The 19229-nt window shown below is 46.3% G+C and overlaps 1 protein-coding gene across 2 annotated transcripts in view; it reads left to right on the plus strand.

Moving 5' to 3' along the window:
- Positions 1-19229, plus strand: part of PKD1L1 (polycystin 1 like 1, transient receptor potential channel interacting) — a 492422-nt gene that overhangs the window by 8741 nt on the left and 464452 nt on the right. The window contains exon 1 of one of the 2 annotated variants that reach the window (XM_040432598.1): positions 351-468. The exons of the other annotated variant lie outside the window; for it this stretch is intronic. Within the exon in view, the coding sequence (XP_040288532.1) occupies positions 372-468 (97 nt within the window). The 5' untranslated portion in view covers positions 351-371. Of the gene's footprint in view, positions 1-350; positions 469-19229 lie in introns of those variants that run through there. 2 annotated transcript variants of the gene reach the window in all.

Here is a 19229-nt window from a genome sequence, read left to right on the forward strand (position 1 = left end):
AATACTCGCCCGTGTGAAAGGGGCCTTAGGCTTACAGGAACTTTGTTTCACCTACAATTTATATAACCTTCTAAAAAGGTTTCATCAGCTATTCATTTTATTAGCACATACTACACTGCAGTGCTTGCAATGAAATATAACATGGCAATAGATATCTAATAATGAGATTCTGTGAATAAATACTACTGCAGTATAGAAAGCTGACATGCTAGGTGATAGTGCTGCATAATCAGTGAGTAGCAGCACACAGCCCTGGGAAGAGGATCCTGAGGCTCCAGGTGTCAGTAAGGGGAGGGGCCTGACCCGTCCCTGCATCCCGGGTATCAGTGTGAGGTGAGCGCTCGCTGTGCTCACACTCTCTCCAGCCTGAGATGGCGGTAGCACGCTTCCAGCAGCGGGGAACCCGAGACGTCCATTTCTTGTTATTCCACTTACTTCTCTGTGTCGTCCCATGGAGCTCGCAGACCGGTGAGTGCAGCTATGTCCGCCTTTCTCTAGTATCTGTGCTCCCGTAATATAAGGTGTAGATATCATTGCATGCAGCAGCAGGGAGCTTTCCCCGGGCTGGAAGGTATCTGAGGTGGAAGTGGTTACACTGGAGGAATGACCTGCACATGCTCCACCAGTGATACTGCCACTTAACGAGGTGTGAGGTGAAACTTGGACTATGCTAATGGTGTCCCTTGGCCACTTCTGTGGGTGACATTTCTACAAGGTCAGCTTTTACTGCCAGGCAAATGGTGCAAATGATTATAATTCTGCTTCTTTTATTATTACACACTGCTCCTGCCAAGAAGAGTCCCCCAGAGCAGGACAGAGGACGCCCCTTTCCAGTACTGGGGGCCACTGCAATGTGGGAGAGCCATGGCAGTCCCTCAGGGTTTGTTGGCTGCAGAATTTCAGTTGTGATTCACATTTTTCAATGTGACCGTAAAAACAGGGCGAAGAATCCCGCAGATGTTGGTGTGGCTTTCCAGGCTGCTCCACAGTCCACGGTGACATTTGTATTAGGGCCAGTTCACACCACTGATTTTAAAAAAACACACTTAAAAAATTAACCATGGATTTTAAAGCATTTTTGATGCGTTTTTGCAATGTCTTTTTTTAACCAGTGGGTGTTCACTTCAACACAAAACTGCATTTCAGCTTGAGGTTTTTGACGCAGATCTGCGGCAAAAAACGTACAGTAAATGCATGAACTTACATGGAATGTTTTTTTTATGCTTCCCATTCATTTTGATGGGAAACTCAGCGCTGATTCTGCTCCAAGATCGAGCATGCTGCTTTATTTTTACAAGAGCTGCTTCCCATTGAAGTGAATGGCAGGGTGTTTTGAGGTGTTTTTGGATGTATATGGGAGAGTTATAAAAACTAGTGTTAAGTAAAACTGGTTTAGCTGCCCATGACAACCAATCAGATTAGACCTTTCAAATTGTAAAGGAGCTCTGAAAAGTGAAATGTGGAATCTGATTGGTTGCTATGGGCAACTAAGCCAGTTTTACTTTACACCAGTTTGATAAATGACCCCAATTGTACCTGGAGAGACTATAAAATGTCTTTATAATGCAACCCAAATTTCTTTTTATTTTCTGTCAAAAACTTAAAGAGAGTCTGTAATATCATTTCCACCAATATAAGGCTCCATTCACACATCTGCAATTCCGTTCCGCAAAATTGCAGAACCATTCATTTTTATGGGCCGCACGATGTGCAGCCCCAATCCGGAAATTTGGACCCGCGCTTCCAAGTCCGCATTTCCGTTCCCGAAAAAAATAGAACATGCCCTATTCTTGTCCGCAATTGCGGACAAGAATAGGCATATTCTATTAGTGCCAGCGATGTGCGGTCCGCAAAATGCGGAACGCACATTGCCAGTGTCCGTGTTTTGCGGATCTGTGGATCCGCAAAACACACACGGATGTGTGAATGGACCTTTGCTAGGAGCTCTGCCCCACAGAAGACTGCAGACACAATCCAGACGTACCTGTGTGCACTTTGTGGGGCACATTTATCAAGCGTGCCTGTGTTTAGACATAAAATTAGACTGGCATTTTTGATTTGGCTGTCAACCTTTTGCCTAGTACTTATTAAAAGTCGCACAGCCGTTGATGAATTTGGCTGGGTTCACATCTCCGGTTTTGTCACAGCCGGATACAACCGTGCACCGCTGAATCCCCATTTACTGTAATAGGATCCGGTGGCGATTCGGCTGGACAAAAATTGTTGCATGTACCCTAAATACAGTCAATTCAGTCTGTTCCGGAATTAAGGATGCAGATGTAAACACAGCCTTAGGCCTCATGCACACTAACGTATATTGTTTCCGTGTCCGTTCAATTTATTTTGCAGATAGGATGTGGACCAATTCATTTCAATGGGTCTGCAAAAAATGCGGATGTCCGTTCCATAGTCCCACAAAAAATATAGAGCATGTCCTATTCTTTCCCTTTTTGCGGAAAAGGCTAGGCATTGTTACAATGGATCCTCAAAAAAATGGATGCAATACAGATGCCAAAAGGATGTCAGCCGTATTTTTTGTGCATCAGTATTTTGCGGACCGCAAAACACATACGGTCGTGTGAATGTAGCCTTAGACTAAGGTCGCTTTCACACTAGCATATTGAAATCCGTCAGTATTCTGGCTTTGGATTATGCACAGATTCGAGATGATTTATCATTAGTATTGTTTCAGTATTTCATCAGGATTTACAGTACAGCCCAAAAGTTTGGACACACCTTCTCATTCAAAGAGTTTTCTTTATTTTCATGACTATAAAAATTGTAGATTCACACTGAAGGCATCAAAACTATGAATTAACACATGTGGAATTCTATACATAACAAACAAGTGTGAAACAACTGAAAATATGTCATATTCTAGGTTCTTCAAAGTAGCCACCTTTTGCTTTGATTACTGCTTTGCACACTATTGGCATTCTCTTGATGAGCTTCAAGAGGTAGTCACCTGAAATGGTTTTAACTTCACAGGTGTGCCCTGTCAGGTTTAATAAGTGGGATTTCTTGCCTTATAAATGGGGTTGGGACCATCAGTTGCGTTGAGGAGAAGTCAGGTGGATACACAGCTGATACTCCTACTGAATAGACTGTTAGAATTTGTATTATGGCAAGAAAAAAGCAGCTAAGTAAAGAAAAACGAGTGGCCATCATTACTTTAAGAAATGAAGGTCAGTCAGTCAGCCGAAAAATTGGGAAAACTTTGAAAGTAAGGGCTATTTGACCATGAAGGAGAGTGATGGGGTGCTGCGCCAGATGACCTGGTCTCCACAGTCACCGGACCTGAACCCAATCGAGATGGTTTGGGGTGAGCTGGACCGCAGAGTGAAGGCAAAAGGGCCAACAAGTGCTAAGCATCTCTGGGAACTCCTTCAAGACTGTTGGAAGACCATTTCAGGGGACTACCTCTTGAAGCTCATCAAGAGAATGCCAAGAGTGTGCAAAGCAGTAATCAAAGCAAAAGGTGGCTACTTTGAAGAACCTAGAATATGACATATTTTCAGTTGTTTCACACTTGTTTGTTATGTATATAATTCCACATGTGTTAATTCATAGTTTTGATGCCTTCATAGTCATGAAAATAAAGAAAACTCTTTGAATGAGAAGGTGTGTCCAAACTTTTGGTCTGTACTGTACATGCTTTTTCTTTCCTCCCTGAATTTGTGATGCCCTCCCATAGACTGTGATGTGTATATTTGTAAGCCAATCCATACAAATTCGGACATGCTGCGGATTTCAAATACTGATAGAAATTATACGCCCATGTGAATACATAAAATCCAACATATATGGATTGCAAATGCGCTCGTGTGAAAGCGGCCCAATCATCTGTTTGTTAGTCTGGTGCTTCTTTTCAGTTAGACAGGATCATATTCACTTAAGACTCATGCACACGGCCGTAGCCATTTTTGTGGCCCGAAAATTGTGGATCCACAAAACACGGATATCTGCCAAAAGCCTGCAGACATTTTTATCCTTGTTCACAAAACGGACAAGAATAGAGCATGTTCTATTTTAGAAGTGAATGGGTCCGCATCTGATCGCAAAAAATGCAGATTGGATGCGGGCAAAAACCATAGTAGTGTGCATGAGACCTTAGACTGGTCTAATTTGTTTGCGCATGAAAAATAGTCGCTTCTGTGCAAGAAAAAGTCACATTTCTCCCTGAAAGTGTGACTTTTAATGCAAAAAAAGTTGCGCTTTACCACTCAAAACTGTCAAAGCCAGCCCTGGAGGGGAGTAAAGATTATTTATGATTATTTATGAGTAAAAAAGGCGCACCTACATAAATAGATAAAAAAAAAAAAGTAGCAAAAATTAGAGAACTCTTGAATTATTCTAAAACATCAAAATAGTCGAACGAGGCTCAAAAGCCTCCAAAGCAGGGGCAATTTCAGTAGTAAATGCGACAAATAAAATCAGGCGCAAACACTATACTAGATAAGCGTTGGGCTTGGGCACGTGGAACAGCTAAGCCCACTCCAACTTGGGCACGTGGAACAGCTAAGCCCCCTCCAACTTGGGCACGTGGAACAGCTAAGCCCCCTCCAACTTGGGCACGTGGAACAGCTAAGCCCCCTCCAACTTGGGCACGTGGAACAGCTAAGCCCCCTCCAACTTGGGCACGTGGAACAGCTAAGCCCCCTCCAACTTGGGCACGTGGAACAGCTAAGCCCCCTCCAACTTGGGCACGTGGAACAGCTAAGCCCCCTCCAACTTGGGCACGTGGAACAGCTAAGCCCCCTCCAACTTGGGCACGTGGAACAGCTAAGCCCCCTCCAACTTGGGCACGTGGAACAGCTAAGCCCCCTCCAACTTGGGCACGTGGAACAGCTAAGCCCCCTCCAACTTGGGCACGTGGAACAGCTAAGCCCCCTCCAACTTGGGCACTTGGGAGCTGCTTTTTAGCAGAATAAAGGCACTTTTTCTAGACACTGAATAAATACACGAAGTACACACACATGTCTGGAATGGGTTTACAATCTTCTGCGTGGCAGGGCGTTAGATTTGTGAAAATGACATTACAGACTCCCTGTAAACTAATCAATATTAGACCACTGTGCAACTGGGGGTCATTTATCAAACTGGTGTAAAGTAGAACTGGCTTAGTTGCCCATAGCTCCAAAGGAGCTGTGAAAAATGAAAGGTGGAATCTGATTGGCTGCTATGGGCAACTAAGCCAGTTCTATTTTACACCAGTTTGATAAATCTCCCCCCTGTTTACTCCAAACCAGCTTCATATCTATCATTCCCCCACAGGGGAGTAAATTTCCATCCTTAGGGCTCATGCACATGAACGTATTTTTGGTCCACATCCAATTTGCATTGTTTGCAGGTCGGATGTGGGCCCATTTACTTCAATGGGGCCACAAAAGATGCGGACAGTGTGTATGTCTGCATGTCTGTTCCTCAGCACTGCAAAAAAAAAATAGAACACGTCCTATTCTTGGCCGTTTTATGGACAAGGATAGGACAGTTCTACAAAGGGCAGGACGTTCTGTTCCGCAAAATGCGGAATGCACAGTGCCCTACGGTTGTCTGCATGAGCTCTTACTCTATTCCCTTACGTCCTAACCAGCAGCACAAGTGGGGAGTTCTCCCCTGTGAAACTAGTAGGACAGGTGGAATTTTTGATGACAATAAATTTCCTACCAAGCACTAATTTAATAATTAGTAAAAACCCACCCCTATAAAGGGCAGACTGCCCATATTCCAGTGCTTTTTTTCTCTATCCCTGTGGACAGTAGGACGGGTCAGGCTGCGGCCTCTTACCTTATAGAATATTCTCTTTCTCTTTTCCTACCACATTAATCTTTGTTCCGTCCTCACCAACTTCCTCCAGCCTTACTGCGTCGCTGGTCCGTGCGATCGCCGCCTTGCTCGGCGGTCCGCGCTGGAGGGGCGGAGCCTAACGCGGCGCTCTGTCTCCTGCTTGCGGGGCCGGCGTCGGGGCGCTGGCGTCCCAACGCCGACTCCTTCTGTGCTGCGATCGGTGCGTGGCCCGGCAGGAAGTACGTCAGTGGACGATTTCCGGGTCTCGCGCCGGTCCTATTTCTAAAGTGATGAGTATAACTAGAAAGTGTGTCCCGGGTGCTACTTTGTTTTAATACATATTTATTTATATGTGTATAATGACCTAATATTCCTGTGGGATCAAGAGAAAATGTAGGTTTTGAGGCAGGGCTATCGGCGAGCGGAGCTAAGGAGGAAGGTGGAGTATGTCCACCCATATAAACCCACAACAAGAGAAACGCTTCCTCTTTCTGAGCAGAGAGCTATTGCTACACTTCTGTGGCTACTGCTACTACTACTACTAAAACTGTTTAAAGTTTTCTTTTCTAGATGGCGTCTCCTAATGGTGATCACGTGGGAAAGCTTCCCACAAGCAGAGACATCTAGTCTGCGCTTCTTGCGAGATGCCAATGCCGGACTCCTATGAGTATAATAGGTGTCCGCTGTGTCGTCCTCCTCAGTCACAGCCCACCATAAGCGACATGTTTGGCTGGATGAAAGACTTTATGGGAAATTCCATTTCCGAAATCAAGAGTGCCCTCGCCTCCAAGAGAGCAATAGTATCTTCACCGGGTTCGGTGCCTATGGCGGAGGACGTTATCTCAGTGGACGACCATTCCTCCTCTTCCTCGGATGATGAAGACTCGCTGTACTCGTTTCCAGCCAAAAAAAACAAAGGCTTTTGCGCTCCATCCGGTCAAGGGATCGTGATGTTGAGCAAGGGGAAGCTCCGCCGTCCACCTCTAGGGGGTTAAGGACCTTCAAAGTGGACGAGAACCTTAAGCGATTCATGCTAACCGAGTGGAAGCATCCGGAAAAGGGTCTAGTCCTCAACAAGAGGTTTGTTTAAACCAATGTTTCCCCTCCAGGAGTCGGAGTCAGACCTTTGGGTACCGCCTCCAAAGGTCAACATGGCGATTCCCAAATTGTCTAAAAGGACCCTAGTCCCGTTAGATGACGGTAGTAACCTCCAGGACCCGTTAGATCGGAGGGTTGAATGCACCCTAAGGCGCAATTACTCCACTGCGGCAGCCTCCTCGTCGGTGGCTGTTGCCTCTTCTGAGACCGCGGATCAATTTAAAACCCTCCTGCTAGGAGCAGACTTTTTATGCGACGCTTCAGCGCAGCATTTAAAGCTGGCTGAGAAAAGTATGGCGCTTTCTTCTGCCAGCCGTAGACCCCTCTGGCTGAACGCCTCCAAGTTTAATCTATGCGGCCTGCCCTATGAGCCAGGGAGGCTATTTGGTTCTGAGCTGGACAAGCTCATGGAGAGCATGGCAGACAAAAAAGGGAAAAATCTCCCTCAACAGTCCTTTTGGGGCCGCAGCAGGTCCGGGAACACAAGACCCTAGGGCCTCTCTAGGTCCCAGAGACGTCAGGGGTCCTCCAGACGCGGTCGTGGTCGGGGCAGAGATCGCAAGGCGGACCTATGACTCTCCCGCTAACCTTCCCCCTTCCCCTCCAGGCCCTCCGTGCGATGCACAACTTCTAAGTTCTCCGGTCGGTGGTCGTTTAAGTTTTTTTCAGCAAGCCTGGCTGCAAGAAATTCCGGATCAGTGGGTCCTAAATATAATTTTGTCAGAAGTTTGTGTTAACCCGGCCTCTACCTCAAACCAAACAGATCCTGGAGGACGCGGTCCTCCTTTACCTTCACAAAAGAGCCCTAGAGGAGGTTCCCTCCCACGAACGAGGGGGGGGGGTATATTCCCCCATTTTTCTAGTCCCAAAGCCTTCCGGAGACTGGCGCATGATAATAGATCTGTGCTACCTGAATCGCTTCATAAGGCAAAAGCGCTTCAGAATGGAGACCATCCGCTCCTTAATCAACATTCTTAATCCCGGAGACCTTATGGTCACCATAGATCTAAAGGACGCTTATCTTCATGTCCCTATTCATCCAACTCACTGAAAGTTCCTAAGAGTTGCGGTCTCCATAAAGGGTGTTGTAAAGCATTACCAGTTTGCTGTTCTACCCTTTGGCATCTCTTCCGCTCCCCACACCTTTACCAAGGTTGTGGCTCCGGTTGTTGCCAAGCTCAGGCTTCAAGGACTAGAAATCGTGCCATATCTAGATGACTGGCTTTTAAAAGCCGCGTCTCTAGACGTTCTTCAAATCCATCTTCAGCTGGCTCTTCAGACTCTCCAGCGGTTAGGCTGGTTGATAAATTGGGAAAAGTCCCAGATCCTGCCTTCCACTTCCAGGGTATTCCTGGGGTTCATAGTAGATTCTCAAAGAATGACGCTCTCTCTCTCACCAGAGAGGAAAGATCGAGTTATGAGAGCCGCTCGGTTCCTCATGGCACCTCGTTGAGTGTCCATCAGAACACCTATGAAGATGTTGGGCCACATGTCAGCATCTGCGGAAGCAGTTCCTTGGACCCTTTGGCACCTTCGTCCACTTCAAGAAGAAGTGTTAGCAGTCTGGAACCACAACCCCAAGGGGTTGGACAAGACTCACTCCCTGTCTGCCAAAGTCCGGTCCTCACTCAAATAGTGGGAGGTCCTTGATTCAACCTCGTTGGATCACGTTGACCACAGACGCCTCCCTTCTAGGTTGGGAAGCCCATCTGGAAGGCAGTCCAGTACAGGGTACCTGGACTCCACAGGAGAGGCTTCTCTCATCCAATATGAGAGAACTAAGAGCCGTATGTCTAGCTCTTTATTATTTTGCTCCTCTCATCCGCGGGAAGGCGGTGAGAGTCCGTTCGGACAGCACGACTGTTGTCGCTTATATCAACAGACAGGGAGGTACGAGATCTCGACCTCTTCTCCAGGAAGTTGGTCTAATCCTCTCTTGGGCAGAGCTCAGTCTATCCCACCTTTCCGCGGTTCACATCAGGGGAGATCTCAACATAGTTGCGGATCGACTCAGTCGGGGTCTACCAGTTCCAGGCGAATGGTCACTGAACAGAGACATCTTCTCCCAGATCACTCTACGTTGGGGCACTCCAGAGATCGACTTGATGGCGACCCGGTTGAACGCGAAGGTGGACAAGTTCTGCTCCCTCTACAAGGAGGACAACCCTTTGGTGATAGACGCCCTGTCCATTCCATGGAGGTTTAGGCTGGCATACATATTCCCTCCACTTTCCATGATACCAAGGGTATTGACGAAAATCAAACAAGACCAGACCCCGGTCATTGCAATAATACCATTTTGGCCAAAGAGGTCTTGGTTCACCCAGCTCATGAAGATGAGTCAGGGCACATATTGGAGACTTCCCCTAACACAAGACCTTGTGTATCAGGACACAGGCCCCTGCCTAGATCTGAGGAAACTCAATCTGACAGCCTGGAGATTGACAGGTCCCTACTAGAAGCTAGAGGGCTTTCTGCGGAGGTCTTGAGAACTATTTCACACTCCCGTGCGGAGTCTACAAACAAGGCATACTCAATTCACAAGATCTTTCTTCAGTGGTGTGCTGTAAAAGAGGTAGTACCCTCAGATCCTCCTCTTAACGCTATTTTACAATTTCTGCAGGACGGCCTGGACAAGGGTCTAAGCCCGTCTACTCTCAGAGTCCATACCAGTGCTCTCTCTGCCTTTTTAGGTAGACCACTATCTCAAGACCCCCTACTCAGGAGGTTCCTCAAGGGAGACGAAAGATTAAAACCTAGAATCCTGAGACCTATCCCTGAATGGGATTTATCCATTGTTCTAAAGGGGCTATCCTCTTCCCCCCCTTTGAACCCCTAGAGAATGTAGACCTTAGATTCCTGTCTTTAAAGGTCACATTTCTACTGGCCATAACATCGGCCAAAAGGATTGGAGAGTTACAGGCCTTAGCGGCCACTGAGCCTTATACCCTCTTTCTCCATGACTGTGTCCTGTTGAGATTTTTGCCGACCTTTGCTCTCAAAGTTCCTTCTTTCAGTAACCGAAATCAGACCATCTCCTTGCCGGTCCTATGTCCCACTCCGTCATCTCCTGAAGAGGAAGCTCTTCACTCCTTGGACATTTCCAGGAATCTCAAAATCTACCTGAGCAGGATTGCGGACTTTAGAAAATCAGAGCACCTACTGCTCTCCTTCTCCGGTAAAAGCAAAGGTCTAAAAGCCTCCAAAGTCCAAACCCTCTCTAAGTAGATGCGTAAAAGAGGCAATCCGGGAAGCCTTTCTAACCCAGGAATTGGCTCCTCCATCCTTTGTCACCGCCCACTCCATGAGGGCAATAGCGACTTCCTTCGCGGAAAAAGGTCTAGTTCCGCCCTTGTTTTAGTTTCTACTTGATATAAAGCACTGGAATATGGGCAGTCTGTCCTTTTTATAGGGGTGCGTTTTTACTAATTATTTAATTAGTGCTTGGTAGGAAATTTATTGTCATCAAAAATTCCACCTGTCCTACTAGTTTCACAGGGGAGAACTCCCCACTTGTGCTGCTGTTAGGACTAAGGGAAAACAAATTTACGTTAAAAATTAACGCTTCCATACTCTCTGCAACTATCTCCCTGTCAAACAGAGCTTCCATCTTCTCTTAGAAAAACCCTGTAGTTCAAGTGCACTAATTGCATTAACCATATCCCCAGTCTCTTGAAGAACCAACTTTATTCTCACTGTAGAATGATATGAGCATTATGGTGCATACATAAAAATATACATACTGATTGGAGCCAGGCCTCATGTACATGATCGTAGTTTTGGCATGCGTCCAATCCACATTTTTTGCAGATCATTCGCAGAACTTTAGGTCCATAAAAAATGCAGAAAGTACATGGATATCATCCAAGTGGTTGTCCTATTCTTGTCCGTTTTGTGGACACGAGTAGCCAGCTCTAGTAGAAAAATGTTTTGTGCACATGGTCAGTATCCGTATTTTGCTGATCTGCTGTTGGCGGCCCCCACAATGTATTTTTAATATATAAGAACAACATTTTTCTTTCAATATATGAATTGTTCTGTATTTTATATGTATATAAATTTTGGTCACGCTATTCACTATGACGTTTTATGTATTCACTTATTTATAATATAACCTTACAGGTTTATTAGTGATTTCATGCATTTCCATGATCATATTCAATTCACTTTTATATAATATAAATTTATGATATGATTTTTTACCAATTTTATTAATATTTAATATTTAATTTTCAGTTTTTCCATTCACTTTTTCCACTCACTCTTTTGTTCCCTCTCTATATTCACCCTTGTCACCACTTTTCACTCACTTTGCACCTTTGCACGACTATTGGTCTTAATTATACTTCATGCAATCCTGTGGTTTGTGCTGTTCGGTATACGTGGGAGGTCACTTGCATGTTGATGTTCCGATCACGTGATCTACGGACTCGGCACGGCATCACCCCCCCCCCCCCCTCTTTTGTATTTAGGGATGTCCGCGTCCAATATTATATTTTAGAGAGAGCCTCCCTCTTAAGCGGACTTGAAAATTATTATTATGATTACTGCTATTGCCGCTTTTGTTATTTATTCAAACATGACATTTGAGTGGCCTATCAGTATGCATTATCTGTGTGCTGGTAGGTGTGGCCGACGTGACGTTGTGCTTACGTATTGGTCACGTGTGCTTCACGTGACCTGTGTGTCATGCTGACCGCGTGCCGAACTTTATACTACTGTGATCAATTGACTTCCCCTCTTTGACCACCTGACCCACGATGTGAGTTCCCATTGGACAGTTAAGCTCCATGACACACCTAACGATGATAATGTTACCAATCTGCACCTGTGAGGACGATATAAAAAAGTGGAGTTTTTATGAGTTTCTCATCCCCGGAAGAAGCCAGTTCACTGGCGAAACGACGTTGGGAGGAGGAGACTGAGGGATCGGCGCGCACTTTGGGGTATTTTATCATATTCCTTGATTTCCACATTTTGCCTACCTAAATTCCTATCGGATGTTTATGTCCGGGACCTCTTGTTCCTGGTCTTCATGTGGCTTCTCTTGTGTTCCTGTATACCCTTGTGTGTCGATCCCCCCAGTCCCCTCCAGGGTTCTTTTCTCGCCAAAGTATGCCTGTTTACTGCTGTTTTTATATGTGACAATAACTGTCCAAATGTTTATTCAATAAAGATTTTTCTTATTATCTATATGGTGGAGCCGTAGTTCTAATTTTTGGCTGTTAGCCCAAAATGGATATGGTCAAGTGCATGAGGCCTTAGGCATACATGTTTCATCCGTGAAGGATCCCGTTTTTATCATCCGTGTGTCATCTGTAATTCACAGACGTTGCTCCAAAGAATCTCCTATTAATCTTCAGTAAAAGACGGACAGAACAGGGATGCCATCCCGGATCAAAGTAGTGCATGTCCCCTTGATTTTTTTACAAAAAAAATACTGAAATGTGAACAGACAAATTTAAATCAATGAGTACATGTGCTGTCCACAGAAAATGCGGACAGCACACATCAGGGAAAAACGGAAATGTGAACGAGGCCATAGGCTGCTTTCACACATGCAGTGTTTGATCTGTAATTTCCATTAGTGATTGCGAGTCAAAACCAGGAGTGGAGCCTCCACAAATAAAATATAATGGAAAGATTTGCTCTTATTCTGTGATTTTGATGCACACCTGGTTTTGGCTCACAATCACTGATGGAAATCAGCGACAAAGGCCTCTTTCACGCGAACGTAAGGGCTCCGTGCTGCGGACCTCATACGGCGGTTCCGCAATACACGGGTCACCAGCTGTGTGCATTCCGCATCACGGATGCGGACCAATTCACTTGAATAGGTCTGCAAATCCGGAGATACGGAACAGAACCCCACGGAAGCACTACGGAGTGCTTCTGTGCTGTTCCGTAAAAAAATATAAGTTCTCTCTTTTTGCGGAGCGGACGGATTGCGGACCCCATTCAAGTGAATGGGTCTGCGATCCGCATGCGGCTTCTCCACGGTCAGTGCCCGTGCATTGGGGACCGCAATTTGCGGTCCGCAGCACGGGCACGGAGCCCTTATGTTCGTGGGCAAGAGGCCTAAAACACTGACTACATGCAGGTCTTTTTTTCCATCTAAAATAATGGATCAAAAATTGCTAAAACGGATGCCAAATGTGTATAAATGAGCATAGCGAATGCTTCAAATACAGGATCCGTTTTTCTCTTTATTTTTCAGTTTTTCTGACGAATCACAAGAACAGAAAAATAAACAGTAATGTGAATCTGGCCGAAGAGTGCTGCCACAAGTGGTGGCGGTGCTGCATTTTCTGATGCAACAATGCATCAACAAACCCTGTGAGGTTTTTGAAACATATGTGTTTATACTGCACTTTCTTCCAGTAATAGATTAATTAGGGAGTTAATGCAACTAAATTTTGTGATTAATGGAGTTCCGTTTTGCTTATGCGATCTTACTTATTTATTTTTTTACATTCAGGTTTTTGAGGCAGTTTTTAAAGCCTAAATAAACCAGGAGTGCTTAATATTTCTTCTCTAGATCCACACCTGATTTTGGCTTCAAAAACTGCATAAAAAAACCTGAACATGTGGCAGCACCCTTCCTTCTCTGCAAGGAAATGCAGTATAAGGGCTCAGTCACATGACCGTGGTTTGGTTTTGCATCCGAACCAAATTTTTTGCTGCTCGGGTGTGGACCCATTCAATTCAATGGGGCCGCAAAAGATGCGGACAGCACTCCGTGCGCTGTCCGCATCCGTTGCTCCGTTCCATGGCCCCGCAAAAAAAAATTGCGGACAAGAATATGTATTTCTAGAAAGGGCTGTCCATTCCGTTCCGCAAATTGCGTAAAGGCACACGGGCGGCATCCGTGTTTTGTGGATCCGCACTTTGTGGACTGCAAAAGGGCTCATGCACACGGCCATTGCGCGGCTGTGACTGTATTACGGCCCACAAACAGCGGGTCCGCAATACACGGGCATCGGCCATGTGCACCCCGCATCACGGATGTGGACCCATTCACTTGAATGGGTCCGCAATCCGGGAGATGTGGTGCGGTGCAGAACGGAGGCACGGATCGTAAGCCCACAGAAGCACTAAGTGCTGCCGTGGGTTTTCTGTCCATGCCTCTGCACCACAAAAAAATAGTTCATGCACTACTTTTTTGCGGTGCGGACAGTCGGATGTGGATCGCAGACCCAATTCAAGTGAATGGCTCCACGATCTGCATGCGGCGGCCCCACAGTCGGTGCCCGTGCATTGCGGACCACAACCTGCGGTCCGCAGCACGAGCCCGGCCTGCACACGTTCGTGTGCATGAAACCTAAATGTGGATATGTTGCAAAAACACATACTTTTTTGGTACATTTCTTTTGCCACATCCAAGACGCAGCACTGCCGCTAATAATAGAGGTCGAATAAGTTTATGGCTACTTTGTACCTTTGACGTTGGCATCACTTAAGGCTCATGCACACAAACGTATTTTGTTTCCATGTCCGTTCCGGGTTTTTTTGCAGACCGCATGCGGAACCATTCACTTCAATGGGTCCCCCAAAAAACTGAAATTTACTGTTCCATTAGGGGCCAGCTGTTCGATTCCGCAAAATATGGAATTAAAACGGACGTCATCTGTATTTTTTGCGTATCCGTATTTTGCGGTGTGCAAAATACATCCGGTCGTGTGAATGAGCCCTTAAGCTCATGATTGAAGTCACATGTCGGGAGCTGGCTTGGTGGGTATATAATTGTGTGATAGGCTGTCTGCACAGATATTCCTTCTTGATGTCATGAGTAAAAGAGGCGATTTATCAGAGTTGTAAAAAGAGATGATTATTATTGGTTTTCGGGCCAAGGGGGGGCAGTATTTCTGAAACTGCGCAGTTTGAACTGTTCACATGCTGCTGTGGTGAAAGTGTATCATGAGTGGACAATTGGTGCCAATGTGGAAACTGCCACCTCTCTGACATCACATGACATTGATGTGAGAGGTGAACATCAGCTATGAAGGTGCACGAGGGTGGATCAACACACTACAGTGGAGCAGCTCACCACCAAAATGAACCAGGGGGGTACCAGACATGTCTAAGGGCTCGTTCACACGACCGTTGGTGTCCCGTTCCCGTATTGCGGACCCTCAATACACGGGCACTGTTCCGTTGTCATTCTGCATCCGTGGAAAATGGAACGGATACGGAAGACATACGGAGTACATTCCGTGATTTGCAGGCAATAATAGGACATGTTCTATCTTTCAACGGAAATATGGAAACGGAATGCACACGGAGACACCAGTTTTTTTTGCTGACCCATTGAAATGAATGGTTCAGTATAAGTCAACTCAAAAAACGGCGAGTATACTGAACGCTAAAAATGTTCGTGTGCATGAGCCCTTACTAATATATCTTCTTAGAACTCCTGCACACGACCGTAGGTGTCCCGTTGCCGTGTTGCGAACCGCAATACACGGGCACCGTTCCGTGTGCATTCCGCATCACGGATGCGGACCCATTCATTTCAATGGGTCCGCAAATCCGAAGTTGAAGAACGGAACATTACGGAAGCACTACGGAGTGCTTTCTGGTGTTCCGTTCCGTGCCTCCGCACCGCAAAAAGAACATGCTCTATCTTTTTGTGTAACGGAGGGATCGCGGACCCATTCAAGTGAATGGGTCTGCGATGCCCGTGCATTGCGGACCGCAATTTGCGGTCCACAGCACGGGCTTCACACGTTCGTGTGAACGAGCCCTAAAACAACAGTACAGTGAATCCTGCTACATAGGGGGCTCTGAAGCAGACAGATGGTCTCTGCACCTCTGCTAACAAAATTGCAGTATCTGAATAGGATCTCCACTGATTAGCAAAACATTGCCTTCTCCAATGAGTCACGTTTTTTTAGCTTCATTGAACAGGTGGACGTTGTCCTGTCAGGTGAGAAACATCTAGTACATACATCCTGCAACCATTGCTGGAAGAACACAAGCTGGTGATGGCAGCGTTATGGTGTGGCGAATGTTTTTTTTTTTACATTTTCTGGGCTCACTCATCCATGTGAAAAGCACTCTGTCTCAACCGATTTGGGTATGAATCCATCCTTGCAGATCACGTACATACATACGTGTTGATTGTCTTCTCTGGGGCAGATGGGATCTTCCAGCAAGACAATGTGACATGTCACGCTGCTAGAAATGTCCGAAATTGGTTGGAAGAGCATGACCAAGACTTCCAAGTACCACTCTAGCCCACTAGTTCCCCAGACTTCAATCCAATTGAGCTTCTCCTGGACCACCTCAAACATTGTGTTTGCTGTATGGATCCTCTGCCACACACCCTCCAGTAGCTGTGGGAAGCACTGCAGTCAGCATGGCTCTAAATACCTGAGACAACCTACCAGGACCTTATTGAGCCCGTCTAGCTGATATCTGTCTGCACATGGCGGTTAGTCTGGATATTAGCTAGTGGTCCTAATAATGTGACTATGTATAATCACATTTATCATAGTCAGTGGCTTTTTAATCACAGCATGCAGGAGTTTATGCAGTTGAGTTTCGCCATAGGCCTCATAGAATTTTTAAGTCAGGTGGAAAAATGCTTGTAGAAAATGACACAAATATAAAATTCTTTAAAATTTCACCATTCTTTGTTAAAAAAAAAAAAAAAGAGACTCAAAAATTAAAGGGCTTCTTTGGGATACAGATATTGATAACATATCATCTGGACATGTCAGCAATATCAAATGAGTTGGGGTCTGACTTCCGGCAAGCCTAAAATCAACTGCATAGCAGGACTTTTTCTCCCTTCTAAAAATGATGGAACTGTCAAAAATGGATGCTAAATGAGCACAACGGATGCTCAAAATAAATGATCCGTTTTTTCTTTTTCTGTTCTTCTGATGGATCAGATGAACAAAAAACAAATGCTGATGTGAACCCTGCCTTAGGCCTCTTGCACACGACCGTATGGCTTTTTCAGTATTTTGCGGTCCGCCAAAAAACGGATCCGCAAAAAATACGATTGACGTCCGTGTGCATTACGTTTTTTTACGGAACAGCTGGCCCCTGATAGAACAGTACTATCCTTGTCCGTTATGCGGATAATAATAGGACATGTTCTATCTTTGAATGGAACGGAAAAATGGAAATACTGAAACGGAATGCATACAGAGTACATTCCATTTTTTTTGCGGACCCATTGAAATGAATGGTTCCGTATACGGACTGTATGTGGAACGCAAAAAACGGAACGTAAATTGAAAAAAAAAAAGGCCGTTGTGCAGCCGTTCCGTGCATTGGGGACCGCAATTTGCGGTCCCCAATGCACGGGTAACGTCCATGTGGCAGACGAGATGGATCAAGACCCATTCAACTTGAATGGTTCCGTGATCCGTCCGCACCCCAAAAAAAATAGAACATGTTCGTGCATTCCAGCCCGCAATTTGTGGCCCGCAGCACGACCACGGGGCGCACACGTTCGTGTGCAGGAGGCCTAATAATGTTGTGTGTCCCTGTTAGACCTGTATTACTGAATCAGGGCTCATGCACATGACCGTTGTTGGCCGGTGCCCGTAGTGCGGCCCGCAAACAGCGGGTCCGCAATTTACGGGCACTGGCCGTTTGTGCTCCACATCACGGATGCGGACCATTCACTTCAATAGGTCCATAATCTGGAAGGTGTGGTCCAGAACGGAGGCACGGAACCCCAAGGAAGCACTACTTGTTCTATTTTTTTTGCGGTGCGGACAAACCACGGATGGGTCTGCGTCTGTCTGCGCCAGGCAGGTAGACGGTGCCCATGCATTGCAGTCCCCAATGCCCAGAACGGGCGGCACACTTTGTGCGCATAAGCCCTCATACTGACAGAATTATACCAGTTTAATTTAATAGATTCCAGGTCTCACAGGGACATACAGTCTTATAAATCATTATAAAGGCTCATGCACATGGTGCGCCCCATGCCTGTGCTGTGGACCACAAATAGCTGTCCGCAATGCACGGGCACCATGCTTGTGCATGCTGTTTGCGGATGCGGACCCATTGATTTGAATGGGTCAGTGATCTGCAAGAGACGGTCCGCACCACAAAAAAATAGGACATGTTATAATTTTTGCAGCGTGGAGACTGAAATCCCGATTCATAGTGCTTCCGTAGGTTTCCGATCCATGCCTCCGCTCTGCACTGTACCGCTCTGTATCTTGAGGATTGCAGACCCATTCAAGTCAATACGGTCCACAATACAGGCATGGGGCACACACATTTGTGTGCATGATCCTTAATGCTTTGCGATCCTGTCAAAGGAGCAGAGGTCGGAATGGGAACTCGCAGTACCACAGGCAGCAAGTTTATTGCACTGAACTTGCTCGTCTGGCCTAAGGCCCCTTTCACACGAGCGAGTATTCCGTGCGGGCGCAATGCGTGATGCGAACGCTTTGCGCCTGTACGGAATCCGGACCCATTCATTTCAATGGGGCTGTGTACATGTGCGTTGGTTTTCACGCATCACTTGTGCGCTGCGTGAAAATCGCAGCATGTTCTATATTCTGCGATTTTCACACAACGCAGACCCCATAGAAGTGAATGGAGCTGCGTGAAAATCGCATCGCATCTGCAAGCAAGTGCGGATGCAGTGCGATTTTCACGGATGGTTGCTAAGAGATGTTGTTTGTAAACATTCAGTTTTTTATCATGCGAGTGCAAAACGCATTATATCGCATTGCACCATTCTGAGGGCGTGGCCTAGCGGAGTATGTGAGCGGACGTGCGGCACAGAGCTCCTCTGCTACCTCGGCTATTTATCCTGATAGACTCCTGATTTCGGCTGATTCTGGTTATACCCTGTCGGTAGAACTGCGGAGGATTCATCTGCGTTGGTGGGGAGGCAAAACCCGAGCACTATGACCCGCAGAAAAGATCAGAAAAGTTTGGAGAAGGAGAGCCAAGATGGCGCCGGCGCCACTCCTGGACGCTCTGGCCGCGTCACAGAACTCCAGAAAGGTGCGGCTAAACTAGAGAAATATGCTCGGCTGTCATCCGCGACCCCTGTGAAAGACACCCCGAGAAAGCCTGCAACTAAAGGTGGGCTGTCTGATGAAGACTCTGATATTGAGGAACCTGATCCAGAGGATATTCTGACGACGCGGTCTAACCGATTTGGCGCTCTGGCTACTGTGAGTGACCCCCTACCCTTAGCAGCGCCTGATTCTGATACAGAGGAACCTACTCTGAAGGATGTCATGCAGGCTATATCCAGGTGTGGCAGGTCGCTCAACACCCTTACCATGCAGGTGGGGGCCATTAAGGAGGATGTCTCCATAGTGCGGCACGATATGCGAAAGTTGGCAGACCGCACGACT

Source organism: Bufo bufo, chromosome 5 (assembly GCF_905171765.1).
Source record: "Bufo bufo chromosome 5, aBufBuf1.1, whole genome shotgun sequence".
NCBI lineage: Eukaryota > Metazoa > Chordata > Amphibia > Anura > Bufonidae > Bufo > Bufo bufo.